At 42.2% G+C, this 19,047-nt stretch overlaps 1 protein-coding gene across 1 annotated transcript; it reads right to left on the bottom strand.

Moving 5' to 3' along the window:
- Positions 1 to 1,687: 1,687 nt before the first annotated feature.
- On the bottom strand, positions 1,688 to 18,340 carry LOC109564584 (transmembrane and coiled-coil domain-containing protein 5B). The gene is made up of 12 exons (XM_070797219.1): positions 18,231 to 18,340; positions 17,340 to 17,384; positions 16,521 to 16,670; positions 16,091 to 16,208; positions 15,755 to 15,805; positions 15,110 to 15,178; positions 13,332 to 13,388; positions 12,788 to 12,847; positions 12,154 to 12,218; positions 3,632 to 3,707; positions 3,326 to 3,369; positions 1,688 to 2,052 (listed from the first exon to the last, which is right to left on the bottom strand). Exons 2-12 carry the CDS (start codon positions 17,372 to 17,374, stop codon positions 1,854 to 1,856), a joined length of 924 nt encoding a protein of 307 aa, XP_070653320.1. The 5' UTR covers positions 17,375 to 17,384; positions 18,231 to 18,340; the 3' UTR covers positions 1,688 to 1,853.
- Positions 18,341 to 19,047: the final 707 nt, after the last annotated feature.

Here is a 19,047-nt window from a genome sequence, read left to right as displayed (position 1 = left end):
CTTGGCCAGTTGCAGGTGTTTTCCTCACATACACCTGTAGTTTAGAATCAGCCCAGTCCTGAAATCCTCCAGCCTACGGCATGTGTCTGGCCAGTGAACAGAGGATCAGCCAGGATCTTGGTACTAACCAGTAGGCTATCCTACTCCTACTCAGCTCAGAGGATTCCAATGAAGAGAGTTTAACGAAGGGATTATTAGAGAGGTGTGAGCAGGAAATCAGCAAAGGAAACTCAAAAGCAACAAGAGGCACACTCCACTTTCTAGGCCAGGTACTTTCTGTCTCCTAATTGGCTCAGCCACTCACCTTGGTACCCGCATGCCTTCATTTCCTTCAGGTCTTGGTTATAATGCTACCTTCTCAAGGGAACATTGTAACTGCTGCTCATCATCCTTTCTTTCCTCCTCCCCCATATCTTAATACATCTGATATTTTTATATTTCAATAATTTATTATCTGACTCTACTCACTACAGCTTCCCAGGTGGCTCAGTGGTAAAGAATCTGTTGTAACACAGGAGATGGAGGTTTGATCCCTCAGTCAGGAAGATCCCCTGGAGGAGGAAATGGCAATCCACTCCAGTATTCTTGCCTGGGAAATCCCATGGACAGAGGAGCCTGGTGGGCTACAGTCCATGGGTTTGCAAAGAGTTGGACATGATTTAGTGACTGAGCATGTACACACCCACCACAATGAGAGCAGAGATTCTTTTGCTGTTTCATTCATTGCTTTAATCCCAGAGCCTGGACCAAGAAAAAGGTTCAATGAATATTTGTTGAATGAATGAATGAACGAATACTAATTGGACTTCTTAGAGCTCAGACAATTGTCCAAGACCCATCTTTCTGCTTCAACTTGTTAATCACACGCCTGCCTTTTGGAGGGAAGCCCGCTGAAATGCAATAGAGCTTGTATTTGACCACAAGAGGGTGGTGTTGATCAGTTTTTCTTTTTTTTTTAGGAGTCTTGAGACCACTCATTCACCCTCTCCTCCTTAGACCCCCAAAAGAAAATGTGGGATAGGGTCATGTCTGCAGCCAAAGCGAACACACAATGTGTCTCTTCCACCTCGACATTGCTATGCAAGTGAAATTCAGTTAAAACCTTTGCAAGAGAATGGTCTTGGAAGGAGAAAAGTCACCAGAAAGCAAGGGCCTCAGAAATGCATAGGAGGAAGGAGCTGCAAAAGGAAGATGCCTCCACTACTCAGCTTCAGTATCCAGGAGACGCTGCTCTCCAAGGAGTCTTTGTAAAGACGTTATGCTTGGGGCCATGTGTGCTAATACAGAATCTAGGTATCAGAAGCCCCACCCTCAAGACAGTAATGATACTGCAAGGCAGAAGTGGGCAGGCCAGTAAGGGAAGCCTGGAGAAGGTGGCAGCAGCATTTGGATGATCAGAGGAGGCATTATGGGAGGGAAGGCATTTGAATTATGATTTGATTTTATTATAGCACTTGAATTTTAGGGTAATTTTCTTCTCAATTGAGAATGAGTAACCATCTGTGTACATGTAAAGGGTCAGCTTTTCAGGCAATCCCACTCCTATAAGACATAGAACAATATAAAATAAGAGAACTTTAGGGAAGATAATGTATGGTTATCTTCCCTAAAGGACCCATGGACCAAATTCTCAGACTAACACAGTGGACTCTGATCAAACATATGTTTTATTTGAAAGAGAGACACTCTGGAGAAAAAGCATGGGAAAAGAATGAAATGAAGAGGTCAGATGTCAAAGCAGCAGCTCTGAGTCAGAGCTCCTACTTCTTTCCTGGCCCATTCCCCACTTGGGGGCTAGAGCCATGCCCTCCTCTCCACTTGGGTGCAGTGTGAAGCCTCCGGATCACTCCAGACTAATGTGGTAGAACTTCTTCCACCTCTAGAGTGAGGAAGGGAAATAAGGCATCCCTCAGCCTCGTCAAAGTTTCTCTGCTCATGACCATGGGCAGGGCGTCCACAAGGAGGTCTGGGTTTATGTACTGCAGGTAGAAAAGCACGTAACCCAGCAGCCTAAAGAAGATCATGACCACGAAGATAAAGTACCTGAAATGCCTGCAGAGAGACATTCATCGTTAGCGTAGGGGAAAGAGACGGCCTGGGAAGCAGCAGCGGGAGGTGAACCTCACCTTTGTAAATGACCGTGAATCGCTTTGGTTGGGCCGGCCTGATGAGGACGTGGGGCATGCAGACATAAAGGGTGAGGGCAGGGGGTAGGTGATAATAGAAAAAGACTGATGTGGTCGTGAGGACTGGGATACAGCCCTCCTGACTTCTAAGCCCTCCAACAGAATAGATGTCCACACAGAAGAGCTGGAGATGCAGAAGGATAAGACCTTCCAGGTACTATATATGCAGGCCTTTGTGGGGGTTGTCACAAGAGATCCAGAACTGCACTCTTGAGAGTCTCTCATCAGTGGTCCTCCCCACTCTACTAGAGCAAGAACTTTTAGACTGCGAAATATGTCTGGGCCATCTCTGACATTAACATCCACAGAAAATGATTGGGTTGTGGGTTTCTTTTTTTTTTTTTTTTTTGCTAAACATCAAGTGCCAAAAGAAACCAACTTGGGAATTCCCTGGTACTCCAGTGGATAGAACTCCATGTGGGCTTTCACGGTTGAGCGTGCAGTTTCAATCCCTGGTTGGGGAACTAAGATCCTACAGGTCACATGGTGTGGCCAAAAAAGAAAGGAAGGAAGAAAAAAAGAAAATAAGGAAGAAAAATAAACTGAAACAATAATAGGTTGTGTGCATGTGTTTTCTTGTGTGCACCCAAGAAAATTCCACCCTAAAAACTGGCCCAAGGCTTTCCATCTTTAACTATACTAAAATGTCACAAATTGGAGCTTTTCATTAAAGTGCCACATGGAGCATCTTAGTCTCCTTGTTTCAAAAATTAAAAAAGAAAAGGCATGGAGTTCAAGTGATTTTTTTTTCCTCTTAAATTTTACAGCCTGCAGTAAAAGAACTAAGAAAATTAATGCACCTTAAACTCTCTTTCCAGTAAAGAGGAGAGCAGATTATCAGGTTCAGGATCTGAAAAATAGAAAGAAGCCCTACTATGAATCTTAAGAGTGGAAATTGAAATTAAAATGCAAGCTTCACCTTAAAGGTCTCCAAAACAGCCATTTTCTCCAGCCACCAAGTCCTACATAACTCTGGTTTTCAGAAAAGAAGAAAGGGAGAGATGGCAGAAATCTGGGGCTGCCTGATATTTTCTGGTTGGTGGATGTGTTTATCCTTATTCTACATGCTCTTATCAAATCCTTATTGCTACAGACTGAACGTGACCTAGATTAGGAAAACAGGAGATTCCACCACTTACCTGTACCAAAAGATTCTCTTCTGTTTCTTGACGATGGTCTTCTCCTGTGGGAAGCAATAAAAGCCACAGGTATGCCTGTCCATGTGCTCATAAAAAGGCAGTGTAGTAGGGTGGCTAAGAGCTTGACCCAGGAGTCACTGCTCTGCCACTTCCTAGCTGCTGTGGTGTGAAGCAAGGTACTGAGCCTTGTTAATTTCCTACCTCTAAGGTTATTGAAAAGAAGGGATGGGACCAGGGGGCAGGAAGGGGGAAGCCAGGGTATGAAAGGACAGAGGAAAACTCCAATTTGGGACAAGGAAAACTTACCATATTGCTTTGGATGGTCTCCACCAGAGTTGACCCCGGTTTCACTATTTGGGTGGCGTTGTTCTGGGCTTTGCATCTGGGTGACAAAGATCAGATCCAAGAATTAAGTAACATAATCTGTGAGACTGATGAAAGATGCTTTTCTAAGTCATGCAATGTATGTGATTTATTTCCTAGATTCTTGATAACATTCACAAGGCTCAATATTCAAAATGCATAATTGGTCAATACGCAAAGAAACAGGAAAAGGTGGTCCAGTCTCAAGAGAAAAGACAACCAATGAAGAGTAACCATGAAACAACCCTGATACTGGATTCACACTGCAAAAATGTGAATTCTGTCTCGTGCTGGCAGTTCAAACTTCAGTTCAGGTCTGATGTCCTCAGCTGGCCACAGAATGCCTTGGGAGTGCATGGTTTTGGAGGTCAGCTTGTGATTTGGTCAGAGTTTAGATAAAACTCGAGACTCTCCATCTCTAGCTCTCTGTTTTTTAATCCAGCAGTTTGACCACACTGAGCTCTGTCCTCTAGTTTCTATCTCAGAAAGACTGTACAGTTCCCTCAAGACTTTTAAATTGGCCTTCACATCAAGTTTAGCTTACCCTCAGACTCAGTTCAGTTCAATTCAGCCACTCAGTCATGTCGGACTCTTTGCAACCCCATGGACTGCAGCATACCAGGCTTCCCACTCCATCACCAACTCCCAGAGCCTACTCAAACTCATGCCCATCAGGTCAGTGATGCCATCCAACCATCACATCCTCTGTCATACCCTTCTCCTGCCTTCAATCTTTCCCAGCATCAGGGTCTCTTCAAATGACTCAGTTCTTCGCATCAGGTGGCCAAAGTATTGGAGTCTCACCTTCAGCATCAGTCCTTCCAATTAATATTCAGGACTGATTTCCTTTAGGATTGAGTGATTAGATCTCCTTGCAGTCCAAGGAACTATCAAGAATCTTCTCCAACACCACAGTTCAAAAGCATCAATACTTCAGCACTCAGCTTTCTTTATAGTCCAACTCTCACATCCATACATGACTATTGGAAAAACCATAGCTTTGACTAGATGCACCTTTGTTGGTAAAGTAATGTCTCTGCTTTTTAATATGCTGTCTAGGTTGGTCATAACTTTTCTTCCAAGGAGCAACCATCTTTTAATTTCATGACTGCAGTCACCATCTGCAGTGATTTTAGAGCCCAAAAAAAGTCTCTCACTGTTTCCATTGTTTCCCCATCTATTTGCCGTGATGGGACCAGATGCCATGATCTTAGTTTTCTGAATGTTGTTTTAAGCCAACTTTTTAACTCTCCTCTTTCACTTTCATCAAGAGGCTCTTTAGTTCCTCTTCACTTTCCACCATAAGGGTGGTGTCATCTGCATATCTGAGGTTAGTTATTGATATTTCTCCCGGCAACCTTGATTCCAGCTTGTGCTTCATCTAGCCCGGCATTTTGCATGATGTGCTCTGCATATAAGCTAAATAAGTAGGGTGGCAGTATACAGCCTTGACGTACTCCTTTCCCGATTTGGAACCAGTCTGTTGTTCCATATCCAGTTCTAACTATTGTTTCTTGATCTGTATACAGATTTCTCAGAAGGCAGGTCCAAGGTGGTCTGGTATTCCCATTTCCTTAAGAATTTTCCACAGTTTGTTGTGATCCACAAAGTCAAAGGCTTTGGCATAGTCAGTCAAGCAAAAGTAGATGTTTTTCTGGAATTCTCTTGCTTTCTTGATGATCCAGTGGATGTTGGCAATATGATCTCTGGTTCCTCTGCCTTTCTAAGTTCAGCTTGAACATCTGAAAGTTCATGGTTCACATACTGTTGAAGCCTGGCTTGGGGAATTTTGAGCATTACTTTACTAGCATGTGAGATGAATGCAATTGTGTGGTAGTTTGAGCATTCTTTGGCATTGCCTTTCTTTGGGATTGGAATGAAAACTGACTTTCCAGTCCTGTGGCCACTGCTGAGTTTTCCAAATTTGCCAGCATGTTGAGTGCAGCACTTTCACAGCATCATCTTTTAGGATTTGAAATAGCTCAACTGGAATTCCATCACCTCCACTAGCTTTGTTCATAGTGATGCTTCCTAAGGCCCAGGACTTCACATTCCAGGATGTCTGGCTCTAGGTGAGTGATCACACCATCGTGATTATCTGGGTCATGAAGATCTTTTTTGTATAGTTCTGTGTATTCTTGCCACCTCTTAATGTCTTCTGCTTCTTTTAGGTCCATACCATTTCTGTCTTTTATTGAGCTCATCTTTGCATGCAATGTTCCCTTGGTATCTCTAATTTTCTTGAAGAGATCTCTAGTCTTTCCCATTCTATTGTTTTCCTCTGTTTCTTTGCACTGATCACTGAGGAAGGCTTTCTTACCTCTCCTTGCTATTCTTTGGAACTCTGCATTCAGATGGGTATATCTTTCCTTTTCTCTTTTGCCTTTAACTTCTCTTCTTTTCTCAGCTAATTGTAAGGCCTCCTCAGACAACCATTTTGCCTTTTTTCATTTCTTTTCCTTGGGGATGGTCTTGATCCCTGCCTCCTGTATAATGTCATGGACCTCTATCCATTGTTCTTCAGGCACTCTGTCTATCAGATCTAATTCCTTGAATCTATTTCTCACTTCCACTGTATAATCATAAGGGATTTGATTTAGGTCATCCCTGAATGGTCTAGTGGTTTTCCCTACTTTCTTCAATTTAAGTCTGAATTTGGCAATAAGGAGTTCATGATCTGAGCCACAGTCAGCTCCCGGTCTTGTTTTTGCTGACTGTATAGAGCTTCTCCATCTTTGGCTGCAAAGAATATAAGCAATCTGATTTTGGTATTGACCATCTGGTGATGACCTTCAGACTAAAAGTGATCAGATGAGAAAATCGCCTCTTGCCTTTCCCTTCTTCCAATTGTCAGCCCCCCCTCCAGAATTTGCTTGGTTTTATTCACTCTCCAGGGCCTTCTTATTGTTCATTCATTTGTTTTATTCTGTTGCTCAGAGTTTAGAACTGTGTCCTGCCAGAGGGTCAGTTCCAGTAAAAACTTTTAGACTTTTCATGGGAATCTTTTTGTAATCATCAAATATAGAAGAAAGGAGAGAAGCAGCCCAGATTTCAGGATCTGGCCTTGATGGAATAGTTTGCATCAGGCTAGTCCATCTCTACAACCAACTATAAAAACTGGACAAAGTACATAAACAGCCATTTGAATGAATTAAAGAATGCGGTCAGAAGATGAGGGGATACATATCCTGAGCAAAGTAAAGCATACTGAGATAATCCCTTCATTCATCCCAGGCCTTTCCCCAAGGGCACTTGTCAATTTGCGGTACAGTGAATAGAGTCCAAGCAGCAAGTGGCAGCATCAATTGGCTGAGGAGACAGAGATTGGAGTTTAATTCCCTAAGGGGGAAAGTCCAAGGAAAGAAGGAACCATAGAGAAATGAGTTCAAATATCTGCATGAACTTCCCTTAAAGTGATAGCTGGCTCTTAAGCTGTATATGAGTAGCTCAGGATTCCAAGAAAGCCCAGAAAGCAGAAGATGCCTCAAGAGCTGAGAAAAGATTATAGTAGTCATGCTGTTCTGGGAAGTAGAATTTGGAGTTTGAGACCTGTTACACTCAGACCCTGATGCTGGGAAAGATTACAGGCAAAAGGAGAAGGGGTGATAGAGGTTGAGATGATAGGAGAGGGTCACTGACTCAGTGGATGTGAATTTGAGCAAACTCGGGGGGATAGTGGAGGACAGAGGAGCCCGGCATGCTGTAGTCCATGGGGTCACAAAGAGTCGGGCATGACTTAACAAATGAACAACAACAAACATGGAGACAGAGACTGGAGTTTAAGATTGTGAGAGGGAAAACCCAAGGAAGGGTTTCAGTCCTGAATCTATCTGAACTATTCCAGCTTCCTGCCCTTCATTGCTGCTGTTCAGTCTCTCAGTCATGTCCGACTCTTTGCAACCTCATGAACTGCTGTGTGCCAGTTTTCCCTTTCCTTCAACATCTCCTGCTGCTGCTGCTGCTGCTAAGTCCCTTCAGTCATGTCCGACTCTATGTGACCCCATAGACGGCAGCCCACTAGGCTCCTTTGTCCCTGGGATTCTCCAGGCAAGAACACTGGAGTGGGTTGCCATTTCCTTCTCCAATGCATGAAAGTGAAAAGTGAAAGTGAAGTCGCTCAGTCGTGCCCAACTCTTAGCGACCCCATGGACTGCAGCTTACCAAGCTCCTCCATCCATGGGATTTTCCAGGCAAAAGTACTAGAGTGGGGTGCCATTGCCTTCTCTGAATATCTCCTGAAGTTTGCTCAAATTCATGTCCATTGAATCGATGATGCCATCCAACCAGTTCATCCTCTGCCTCCTTCTTCTCATCCTGCCCACAAGCTTTCCCAGCATCAGAGTCTCTTCCAGTGAGTTGGCTCTTCACATCAAGCGGCCAAAGTAATAGAGCTTCAGCTTCAGCATCAGTTCTTTCAGTGAATATTAAGGGTTGGTTTTCATTAGGATTGTCTGGTTTGATCTTCTTGTAGTCCAATTAACTCTCAAGTGTCCTCTACAGCACTACACAGATCGAAACCATCAGTTCTTTGGTGCTCAGACTTCTTTATGGTCCAACTCTCACATACATACATGACTACTGGAAAAACCATAGCTTTGACTATACAAACTTTCATTGGCAAAGTGATGTCTCTTTTTTTAAATTTGCTAACTAGGTTTGTCATAGCTTTTCGTTTAAGGAGCACGTATCTTGATTTCATGGCTGAAGTCACCATCTGCAGTGATTTTGGAGCCTAAGAAAACAGAATCTGTTTATACTTTTCTCCCACCTATTTGCCCACTACTATGAGGTGATGGGACTGGATGCCATGATCTTCGTTTTTTGAATGCTGAGTTTTAAGCCAGCTTTTTTACTCTCTTCTTTCACCCTCATCAGGAGGCTCTTTAGTTCCTCTTCACTTTCTGCCATTAGAGTGGTATCTGAATATCTGAGGTTGTTGATATTTCTCCCAGCAATCTGTCCTTGGGTGAATCATTTATTAATTCCTTTGCTTTTGAGGGATAGCGGTACATGAATTTTCAACTGTGCAGAGGACTTGTGCCCCTAACCCCCACATTGTTCAATCTATAAATGAATTTTTTTTTATATACCATTAGTAATGAATTAGAAAATCAAATTAACAATTTTTAAATTTACAATAGCATCAAAAATATCAAATATCAAACCTAGGAATAAATCTGATGAAAGATGCACAAAACACTATAGAAAACTACAAAACATGTTTAAGAAAAATTAAATAAGATCTAAATACATGTAGGGATAAAAATGTTCATGACTTGGAAAACTTAATGTTGTTTAGATATTGTTAATCTCCATATTTATCTATGAAGTGAAGTGAAGTGAAGTCGCTCAGTCGTGTCCGACTCTTTGTGACCCCATGAACTGTAGCCTACAGTCTCCTCCGTCCATGGGATTTTCCAGGCAAGAATACTGGAGTGGGGTGCCATTTCCTTCTCCAAAATAGATTCCATATAATTATAATCAAAATCTCAGCAATTTTTTTGGTAGAAATTTAGAAGCCAATTTTAAAATTTATATGGAAATTCAAAGAGCCAAAAATAGCTAAGATAGTCTTGAATAGTCTTGAAGAAAAGCAAAAAGTTGCAGAACTTAAGATATGCTAAATCAAAACTAATTAGAAAACTAAATTGTAATTGTAATCCCTGTCAGTCAGTCAGTTCGGTTGCTCAATCATGTCCAACTCTTTGCAACCCCATGGACTGCAGCACACCAGGCTTCTCTGTCCTTCACCAACTCCCAGAGCTTGCTCAGACTCTCATCCATCGAGTCCGTGATGCTATCCAACCATCTCATCCTCTGTCGTCCCCTTCTCCTCCTGCCTTCAATCTTTCCCAGCATCAGGGTCTTTTCCATTGAACCAGTTCTTCACATCAGGTGGCCAAAGTATTGGAGTCTCAGCTTCAGCATCAGTCCTTCCAATGAATATTCAGGACTGATCTCCTTTAGGATTGACTGGTTTGACCTCTTTGCAGTCCAAAGGACTCTCAAGTGTCTTTTCCAACACCACAGTTCAAAAGCATCAATTTTTGGTCCAATTTTTTATGATCCAACTCTCACATCCATACATGACTACCGAAAAACCATAGCTTTTATTATACAGACATTTGTCGGCCAAGTAATGTCTCTGCTTTTTAATATGTTGTCTAGTTTGGTCATAACTTTTCTTCCAAGGAGCAGGCGTCTTTGAATTTCATGGCTGTAGTCACCATCTGCAGTGATTTTGGAGCCCAAGAAAAGAAAGTCTGTGACTGTTTCCATTGTCTCCCCGTCTATTTGCCATGAAGTGATGGAACTGGATGCCATAACCTTTGTTTTTTGAATGTTGAGTTTTAAACCAGATTTTTCACTCTTGTCTTTCATTTTCATCAAGAGGCTTTTTAGTTATTCTTTGCTTTCTGCCATAAGGGTGGTGTCATCTGCATATCTGAGATTATTGATATTTCTCCCAGCAATCTTGATTCCAGCTTGTGCTTCATCCAGCCTGGCATCTCGCATGATGTACTCTGCATATAAGCTAAATAAACAGGGTGACAATATACAACTTTGACGTACTCCTCTTCCAATTTGGAACCAGTATATTGTTCCATGTCCAGTTCTAACTGTTGCTTCTTGACCTGCATACAGATTTGTCAGGAGGCAGGTAAGGTGGTCTGGTATTCCCATCTCTTTCAGAATTCCGGTAGTCTATGCTTGTAGTCTACACCTCTATCCTTGTGTAGTACTGGCGCAGGATAGAGGCACAAACCAATGGCACAGAATAAAATATCCAGAAACAGACTCACACAAATATTAATATGTCACCTTACTTATAAAACAAGGCACCACTGAAAATGCATGCTCTTTTAAATAAATGATGCTGGGCCAACTGGCTACCCACACATGGAAAAAACACATCTTGATCTCTACCTCACACCACACACACAAAAAACAAATTTTACATGAATGTTTACATTCATTTGAATGTAAGAGGCAAAACAAACAGAAAATTCTTTGGCAAAGCATTAAAGAATAGTTTTATTACCAAGAAAAAGTACTGAGCAAAAAAAGAAAAGAAAAAACTTTCATGGATTGGATTTCCTTAAAATTAAGAAATTTTTTTATCAAAAGATTCCATTAAAAGAGTAAAACAGAAAAGCCATAGAAATGACTGTAACGTGTGTTTGTGTGTCCATCCATAACTGATGATGGACCTCATTAAAAAATATAAGGAAATCCTATAAACCAATAAGAAAACGATGGATAATCTCCCAAATAAAGGCAAAAGACTTATTATAAAAGGAGATAACCAAATTTCAAGTAAGCATTTTAAGGTATATATATATATATATATTAATAATCAATAGTGAAATGCATTATTAAAATAAAAATTAGATCTCACTATACTCCTGCCAGAGTGGTTAAAATTAAAAAGACTGTAAATATGAAGTGGAAATGAGGAACAGAATAACTGGAACTAGTATAGATTCTCATTGGAGGAGATTCTGGTAATCCGCTTTGGAAAATCATTTGACTTTGTTTAGTAAAGCCACAGATATGTATACTCAATGACTTGGGAATTCTACTCCTTGGTATATAACTTACAGAAATGAAATATATATGTCAACCAAAATACATGCACAAAAATGTTTATAACAGCTTTAGTTGAATGACCCCAAACTGGAAATGACCAAAATGTTCATCAATGGGAAAATAGATAAATCGTGCCATATTCCTACAGTAGAATACTATATACACAGCTAGGAAAAGGATGAACCACAGAGCCATGCAGCAATGTGGATAAACATCAGTGAAAGCCAGAGACAAGAGAGAACATACTGAGTTCACATGAAGTTCAAGATCAGACAAAACCAAGAAGAAATGATGGAAGTTAGAATCACGGTTACTTTTGCAAGAAAGGAGGACTGAGAAGAGAGCACAGGGAGCCTTTTGGTGTACTCAGAATGTTCTGTATCTTGATCTGAGTCATGTTAACACACCACTTGAGATTTGTGCACTCTATGTATATTGCGTAATACAATATAATACATAACATAGTTAAAGAGTATAAGCAAACAATGGAAAGTGTGTCAAGTCCTAAACCACGCAAGTCTACAAATACAGAACGTATGTAAATGGCTCTCACCGGGGCCCCCAGTGGGGGTTCACCATGTCCTGGGAAAGGGGTCAGCACAATCAGTTTTTTCAAGAACAACATTCAACTGAGGACGCATGAAAAGAACGTAAAAAAAAAAGAGACCTTTTAAACACCAACTGCTGAGAAAGGCAAGAGAGAAGCCTGAATGCTGATGATTTTTCAGTACAGAACATGAAGCAGAAGTTGACAGGGATAACTTGTTGGGGGCTATTTATAGTGACACAAACTGGTCTGAGAAGTACTCTGTCCTTCAAGGACCACTGGGGACTATAGCTTCATCCCACCAATGAGGTCATTTTTCCAAACTTACACTTCTTTTTCAAGAAGAAGCATCTCCTTTTCCTTTTCCATCTGTCTCAGAATTTCCTGGTATTTCTTCCCATGGAAATAAAAAAAATATTTATCATAATCAAGAATTTCTGTATTCTGAATTTCTGTATCAATGACATTGATAAAAGATTCTCTTAAGACTAACTCCTAATTTTCCAAATGGTGCATGCAAGAATGTACACACACAAGTATGAACACATTCTAATAAAAATTAGGACATTAGTGACTGGATGGATGAATATGGAAAAAAAAAAGGAAAAGAATTCTCTCTTCGGAGCCTGCTTGTAGGAAAATCCCAGCTCTCACACTTACTAGCTATGTTTTCAGAGCGCATTACCAAACTTCTTTGAACCTGTGTCCTCTTGATCATAACAACATGATCCTCAAAGGGTTACTGGACAAACTAATTGAGGAAAATACTGTATGTAGATTGCTTAAAAATACTATATGGGCCAGTATAAATAAATCCTTAACATACATCTGGTTCTTGTTGCTGCTGTTGTATAAACGGTATTTCCCCTAGTGGCAGATTTTAGCCTAAATGAGAAACCAAGGGATCCATGGCATTGGAACAATTCTGCCTCTACTATGACTTGTCCCCAGAGGCAGTGTACCTTTATGTAGTGGGCCTGATCCTCACAGAGCTGATACACAGATTGATAGTCACTCTCTATCTAGAAAGAAAAGAGAATTAACAAATTTCATGGATTAAATCACAGTGAAGCCTGGGCTGCTCCCAACTGGTGCATTGGCTATTTGGCTGGTTACCTAGCAACTTCTTACCAGGGAAAGCAACCACATCATAAAACCTTTGATCTCATCATTCATGAGCAGGGTCTAATTTTGAGCAAAGAAAGTTGTTTTCCCAGGTTCTCATATGCCTTTTACATGAGACATCAGGAGATGTTTCAGGGCACTTAGATATGGGCTTCAACAACAGTGTTTGAGTATTTGAGGTAGAGGGGTATTTAAGGAATGACAAGACCAGTACTTTTAACATAAGTTTTCTTTTCCTTTACCTGCAGGTGAGTCAGAAATTCACTTGCCAGATATTCTTGCTCCTCCCCCTCCCCTGCCTCCAACTGTTCTTTCTAAAACCTTTGGGGTTCTCTCTCATTTGTATCCTGAACAGACCCTCAGTGGAGACTCCACCTCTACCTTGACCAATTCCTTCTCTTGACTGGCACAGGATTCTGTTGACTTCTGTAGTTTCACCTGTTAAAGACAGCGTGAGACAGCAGAAGGTTGAGAGCATTCTTCTGTGAAAGCAAATGGGTAATATTCATCTTCCCCAGACAGACAATGAGCATGACAATGGTGGTGGTGGTGGTGGTTTAGTCTCTAAGTTGAGTCCTTCTCCAGGGGATCTTCCTGATCGAGGGATCTAACCCATGTCTCCTGCATTGCAAGCCGTGTCCTGCATTGCAGGTGGACTCTTTACTGCTGAACCACCAGAGAAGCCCAGGGCATGATGATAATGTATCATATAGTGAGGACTGCTGCTGCTGCTGCCACCAAGTCATTCAGTCATGTCTGACTGTTTGCGACCCCATAGACGGCAGCCCAGCAGTCTCCCCTGTCCCTGGGATTCTCCAGGCAAGAATACTGGAGTGGGTTGCCATTTCCCTCTCCAAATAGTGAGGACAGACCATAACAATCTGGAGTGGGCAATATTATTGGCCCATTTACAGGTGCTGCTGCTGCTGCTAAGTCGCTTCAGTCGTGTCCAACTCTGTGCGACCCCATAGATGGCAGCCCCCTAGGCTCTTCTGTCCCTGGGATTCTCCAGGCAAGAATACTGGAGTGGGTTGCCATTTCCTTCTCCAATGCATGAAAATGAAAAGTGAAAGTGAAGTCGCTCAGTCGTGCCCGACTCTTAGCGACCCCATGGACTGCAGCCTACCAGGCTCCTCCGTCCATGGGATTTTCCAGGCAAGAGTACTGGAGTGGGGTGCCATTGCCTTCTCCGATTTACAGGTGAGGAGGAGACAAAAGCAAGGAGAGGTTTAGTGCATGACTTATTTAAAATCACACAGTGGCAGAGTCAACGTTTAAGCCTTGGTTTTCTGACTGCCCAGTCTTTGGACCTAATCACCCTTCTTCCTCCAGTCCTACTGACTAAAGTGCCAACCTGTTCCTCCATCTTATACTCCACTGGGTGCACTCACATGCAGTTTGAATCATGGAGCACAAGAGAAACCTTCTGCCTCTTTTTCAGAGAAAAACAGAACAGCAGTGCTCTGGCATGCTGGACTCAGCCAAATGGTCATATTTGCCACACAAAGCTGCAGAGAGCATCTCAACAGGATTTCTGCCCTCTACTGGGCATCCAGTTCATCTTTTCATTCAACAAATATTTAGCGAGCTACTACCATGTGCCAGACATTATTCTAGAATCACACAGACAAAACTTCATGCCCTCATTGGGTTTGCCACCTAGTAAAACATTCAATTCAATTAAAAAACAAACAAACAAAAAACTCCCTTAAATTACAAACAATGGGTTAGAAAATCAAATACAATTGTTGACCTATCCTTCTGCAATTGTGGAAGTTAGTATTTTCTTCTTCCTTGACTACCTGCATTTGTGTGTCATTTAGATAATAAATTTTTAGAGGGCAGGTCCCGATGGGCATTCAGAATGTATGTCCTATTGACTGATGGATGAAGAGGTTTCTGGAGCAATTCCCTTCTCTTTGGGGCATTGTAGTCATCTCTGCCACCAGTGTGACTAAAACTAAAGTTACGAATGCTGCAAAATAATTTATGAATGCCGCCCAGGTCAGGGGATAAAGCAGAGGGAGCAAAGGACACTGGCTCACCTCTGTGAGCACACAGACAGACTTAGCCTGGTGGGTTCTTGGAAGCTGTTCCTCCCCAAAGTTAGAATGACACCACATCTCCCAGAAAATCGGTAGATTTGCTTTTCTACTCACCTTCAATTCTGCCAACGTCTGCTTTAGGGCTTCTTTATCCAGGCCAACATTCTTAAATTTCCTTGAAATCTGAAATACCATCCCCCAAATTGTAAACTGAGTAAGGCATCCGGACATGAAAACGTGGCATAGAGTCAGACTTGAAGGTCTCAAAGTAGCAGAACAGTGGTTAATTGATTCAGATCCCAGATGGACGCTTAATAGAAAAGTGTCTCTTCCTTCCTCTGGAATCTGCCTGACTCCATGCCAGCTGAACAGACCCTTTTGTTCCCAGAGCCCATGAAAAGTACAGCACAAGGGAGGCAAGGCAGGTGGGGAGAGAGGGAAGAGAAACTGGTGCAGAGCAGCTGTGGGAGGGAGGGGCAATTCTCTCCTCTCACCTTCCTGTAACCTTCCCATCCCAGAGCTGTAATTCCCAGAGGACAAAGGATGGTATCAATTAGCCAGTTTGTTCTAAGAGATTTGGAAGGCAGATTGGGAGGGAGCACACACATTTTGCCAGTTCCTCTTCCTCCTGTCTTTCTGACTGGGGAGTTCAGGAAGATGATGGATCCTATTGGGATTCCTAAGAAATGAGCCTCCTTTCAAGGGTGGGCTTATTATGGGACCACCCTCCTTCCCCCCCAAAATCTGGTCCCACTTTACCTCCTTCTGTACCTCCACCACACTCCTGCTAAGAATTTCCTTATTTTTTTCCTGGGGAAAGAAAGAGGTAAAGGATACAAACCGCACGCTGCTCTCAAACCCTCTTCCTTGCTGGGCCACTGAAATCCCATCCAGGGACGAGGGCCCCACACAGAGGATCTGGGAACAGAGCCCCGGTCTCGTCCCCATGCCAAGCACATCATGCCCAAAACACTTTGTTAGACAGCTGTGATTTCCAGACACAACAATGACCAGCAATGATGGCCCCCTGGGAAAGAGAGACTGGTGGATTGCAGCAAAATGCATCACACTGTCCTTTTCTAGACACCTCCTTACCAGCTTGGCCGTCTCTAATTCCAGGTCCCGCAGGGCTGCCTCCTTCTCAGCTGTGCGGTGGTCCAGCTCCTCCCTCTCTCTGGCTTGTCTGACAGACAGCGTGATATCTCTTTCCAGACTGAAACACAGTCACCCAGGGGTGGCTCAGTCCAAAGGAAGCTGCCAGGGCCCCAGCTTGAGAAGCTACGCCAAGGTCTCAGGGAGCCAAAGTGATCACCCATTGCAGTGGCAATAAAATAATGACTTAATGTGGAAACGTAGTGAAAAATCTGTACATAAAACCTTTTGAGGACGCCACTGTTTATAGTTTAGAATTTAAACAACTTGCCTCAATTCATGGACAAAGAGGTAAACTTTCCTCCCACCCACCTCTTGATCCCAAGGGGCCTTCAGATGAGGAGACCTTTCCCATCCAACTACAAAGCCTGACCTTTGAATAGTTTCTTCTTTCTCTTGAATTTTTTTGAGAAGAACCTGATTTGCCTCATCCATTCTCTGCAGGTCCTTTTCAAGGTCTGAGTTCAGGGAGTCCAGGTTCTGCTTTGTGATCTCTAGTTTCGGTATTTCCATCACATCCCGCCTGCAGGAAAATCATCCCATTACCAAACTCAGGACAGGAAAACAGATGAGCTGACGTCTCATTTATCGCCCTGTCTTATGCTGTCACTATGCCTCACCAGCCTTGCATTATCATTGTCCACGATAAATTGATTTCTATGATGTTTTGCATAAAACAAATTCTTGGAGTCAAATCACATTTTAATTTAAAATATTATAAATGGAACCCGTTACAACACAAATCTTTTATGAAGCAAAAGAAGTATTTTTTTCATTTGAATAATTATATTCTAACTTACTTGTTTTCAAAAAATTTATACAGAGTATGTGGACTCCACGCCACACATATAAAGAATTCAAGGAAGAGGCACGTTTTCAGTTTTCCTTTGTTACAGTCTACTAAGGAGTTTATTATATTGAAAACCTTCTGCACTAGTCATGTAGGAACATGGACTTGGTAGGGGGCAGGGACGAGGGTCTTTTCCCTAAATAAGACTGATTTGCTTTTGGAGACATTGGCTGTCTCTACAAACCCCACTTCTAGTCTGATGAAGTCCAAAGAACTGAAACCGCCTTTCCTCCCTAGGAAGGCTTCCGGGCTTGAGGACACTGTCCTGCACAGTCAAGGTTTCCTTCCTTACTGAATTGCAGTAGATGCGTCCCATACCAGTTCCTCCTCCTTGTTACTTACACATCATCCAACGGGTCCTGTCCAGCTTCTTCCATTGTAGGTCTCCTATGTTGTGAACATAAACATGTGTTATGGAAACAAAGCTTCTACTGTTCAACATAGTCATTAGCCCAGGAAGGAGCAGAGAAAAGGTTTGACCAGGCAAGACAGAACCAAGACAAAACTTATGCCTCCTAGACCCTTTCGTATTTCAGGATCAGTTGCAATATTTTGCTAGATTTCAGTAAGCCAGATCATATCTCTTAAATGAATCTCATAAACGAATCCCATGGGAGTACAGAAATCTTTTTGTTTTCACAAAAGTGTTTTTACACTTTGGCTACCTTGCCCCTTTCTTGCCTGCACATTAGCAGCTAAAATGCTAGGAGAACTCAAGTTTGTGTCTATTGGCAAACACACTGAGAGTTTATTTCTAACCCTGACCTTCAGGGAGACTTAGGAAAAAAGAATAATAGAAAAATTGGAGGATATAAAAGAATTGGTTGGCTGATTTCTTTCGGTCTATAGCCATCCTACTTTTTTACAAACTCTAGATATTATGGCTGGGTTGATGCTGAAATGGGAACAGATAAAGCAGTGGGGGCAATAGGATATAATAACTGAAAGGAGTCATATGAAAATGTCAGGTTCTCAGGGATGGTATCTGCTCCACTGCATCAAAATTAAAGTTCACGACTGAACCCAATCTAACAAAAGGAGAACACCAAATCTCCTTTCACATTCCATCTTCTCTTCCTTCTCTCTTTCTTTGAAGCTTTTTTGGTTTTAATTCCCCTTTTAATTCCTTTCTGTACCTTCTTCTCCTTTCATAGCCCTCCCTGAATTTCCCTTTTCTTTCTACTCTCTTTACACATTAGGAAGCCCAGCTTGTGATGATGCCCTTGAGCTCACCCTTCTCATCCCAATAGAGATTTCTTCTGCTCCCACTGAGATTTCCAACTGAATGTCACAAGTTTCAGAAAAGGTATGTCCTTGATGATGGCATGCTCCACATACAGCTGGACCTGTCATCTCTAGCCGGGTGGGGCAGCATGTCATAGTGGGTAGGGGTGGGTGGGGTGAAAGCAACTCCTTGTCATCTCTGTAGGCAGAATGAGAGCAGAGTTCAGAACTTTAGGACAGTTTAATTCTCTCCCTAAAGAGCGATAAGACCCATGGAACAAATTTCTGGACACAGTTTAAACTGCTCTGAAACAGCACTCATCTCTATGGGACACATTCCTTCATTTCCCCAAACCCATTGACCCAGCAGTAGTTGATATCATGCTCATTTCCTTCACAACCTCTGTGTGGTATGTGAGCAAATTACTGTACCCAAATCCAAACCAAGCACCTCTAGTCAATGCAGTTAAGAGGTGAGAGGCAGGAACATCTGAGAGCAGGGTAGGAAGAATATGAAAGATGTCTTATCTATGAGCCAAGCAAATCCTCATTCTTAATCAAGTTGGATTTTTGGAGCAGCAAAACAAATTTCTTTATTTTTCCTAAGGAGGCACAGCCAAGTCATTGGGAAGGAAAGCCTGGTGTTTCAAAGGTAGTTCAGTATGTGGAGGTCAAGCTGGAAGGAGGAAAGAGGAGGGTTAGGTCCAGAGACCCTACTCAACTGCTCACTTATAAATAATTCTATCCTCATTTTTTTGAGATCTTAAATTACTGGAATAGTAGATGGGATTTTACATTATCAATGTCACTCTACTAACCAGTTCTA

Source organism: Bos indicus, chromosome 10, assembly GCF_029378745.1.
Source record: "Bos indicus isolate NIAB-ARS_2022 breed Sahiwal x Tharparkar chromosome 10, NIAB-ARS_B.indTharparkar_mat_pri_1.0, whole genome shotgun sequence".
In the NCBI taxonomy this organism is placed as follows: domain Eukaryota; kingdom Metazoa; phylum Chordata; class Mammalia; order Artiodactyla; family Bovidae; genus Bos; species Bos indicus.
Note: the sequence above shows the minus strand (reverse complement) of the source record. Positions and strands in the feature narration are given on the sequence as shown.

What these genes read in the sequence shown, in the direction of transcription:
- LOC109564584 (XM_070797219.1), bottom strand. Translation starts at nt 17,374, where the DNA reads ATGGAAGAAGCTGGACAGGACCCGTTGGATGATGT. An exon ending in AAGAGAAGGAATTGGTCAAG is followed by an intron (nt 12,848 to 13,331) that starts GTAGAGGTGGAG and finishes TTTTCTTTCTAG; the next exon opens with ATAGAGAGTGACTATCAATC. An exon ending in ATCAGGCCCACTACATAAAG is followed by an intron (nt 12,219 to 12,787) that starts GTACACTGCCTC and finishes TTCCATGGGAAG; the next exon opens with AAATACCAGGAAATTCTGAG.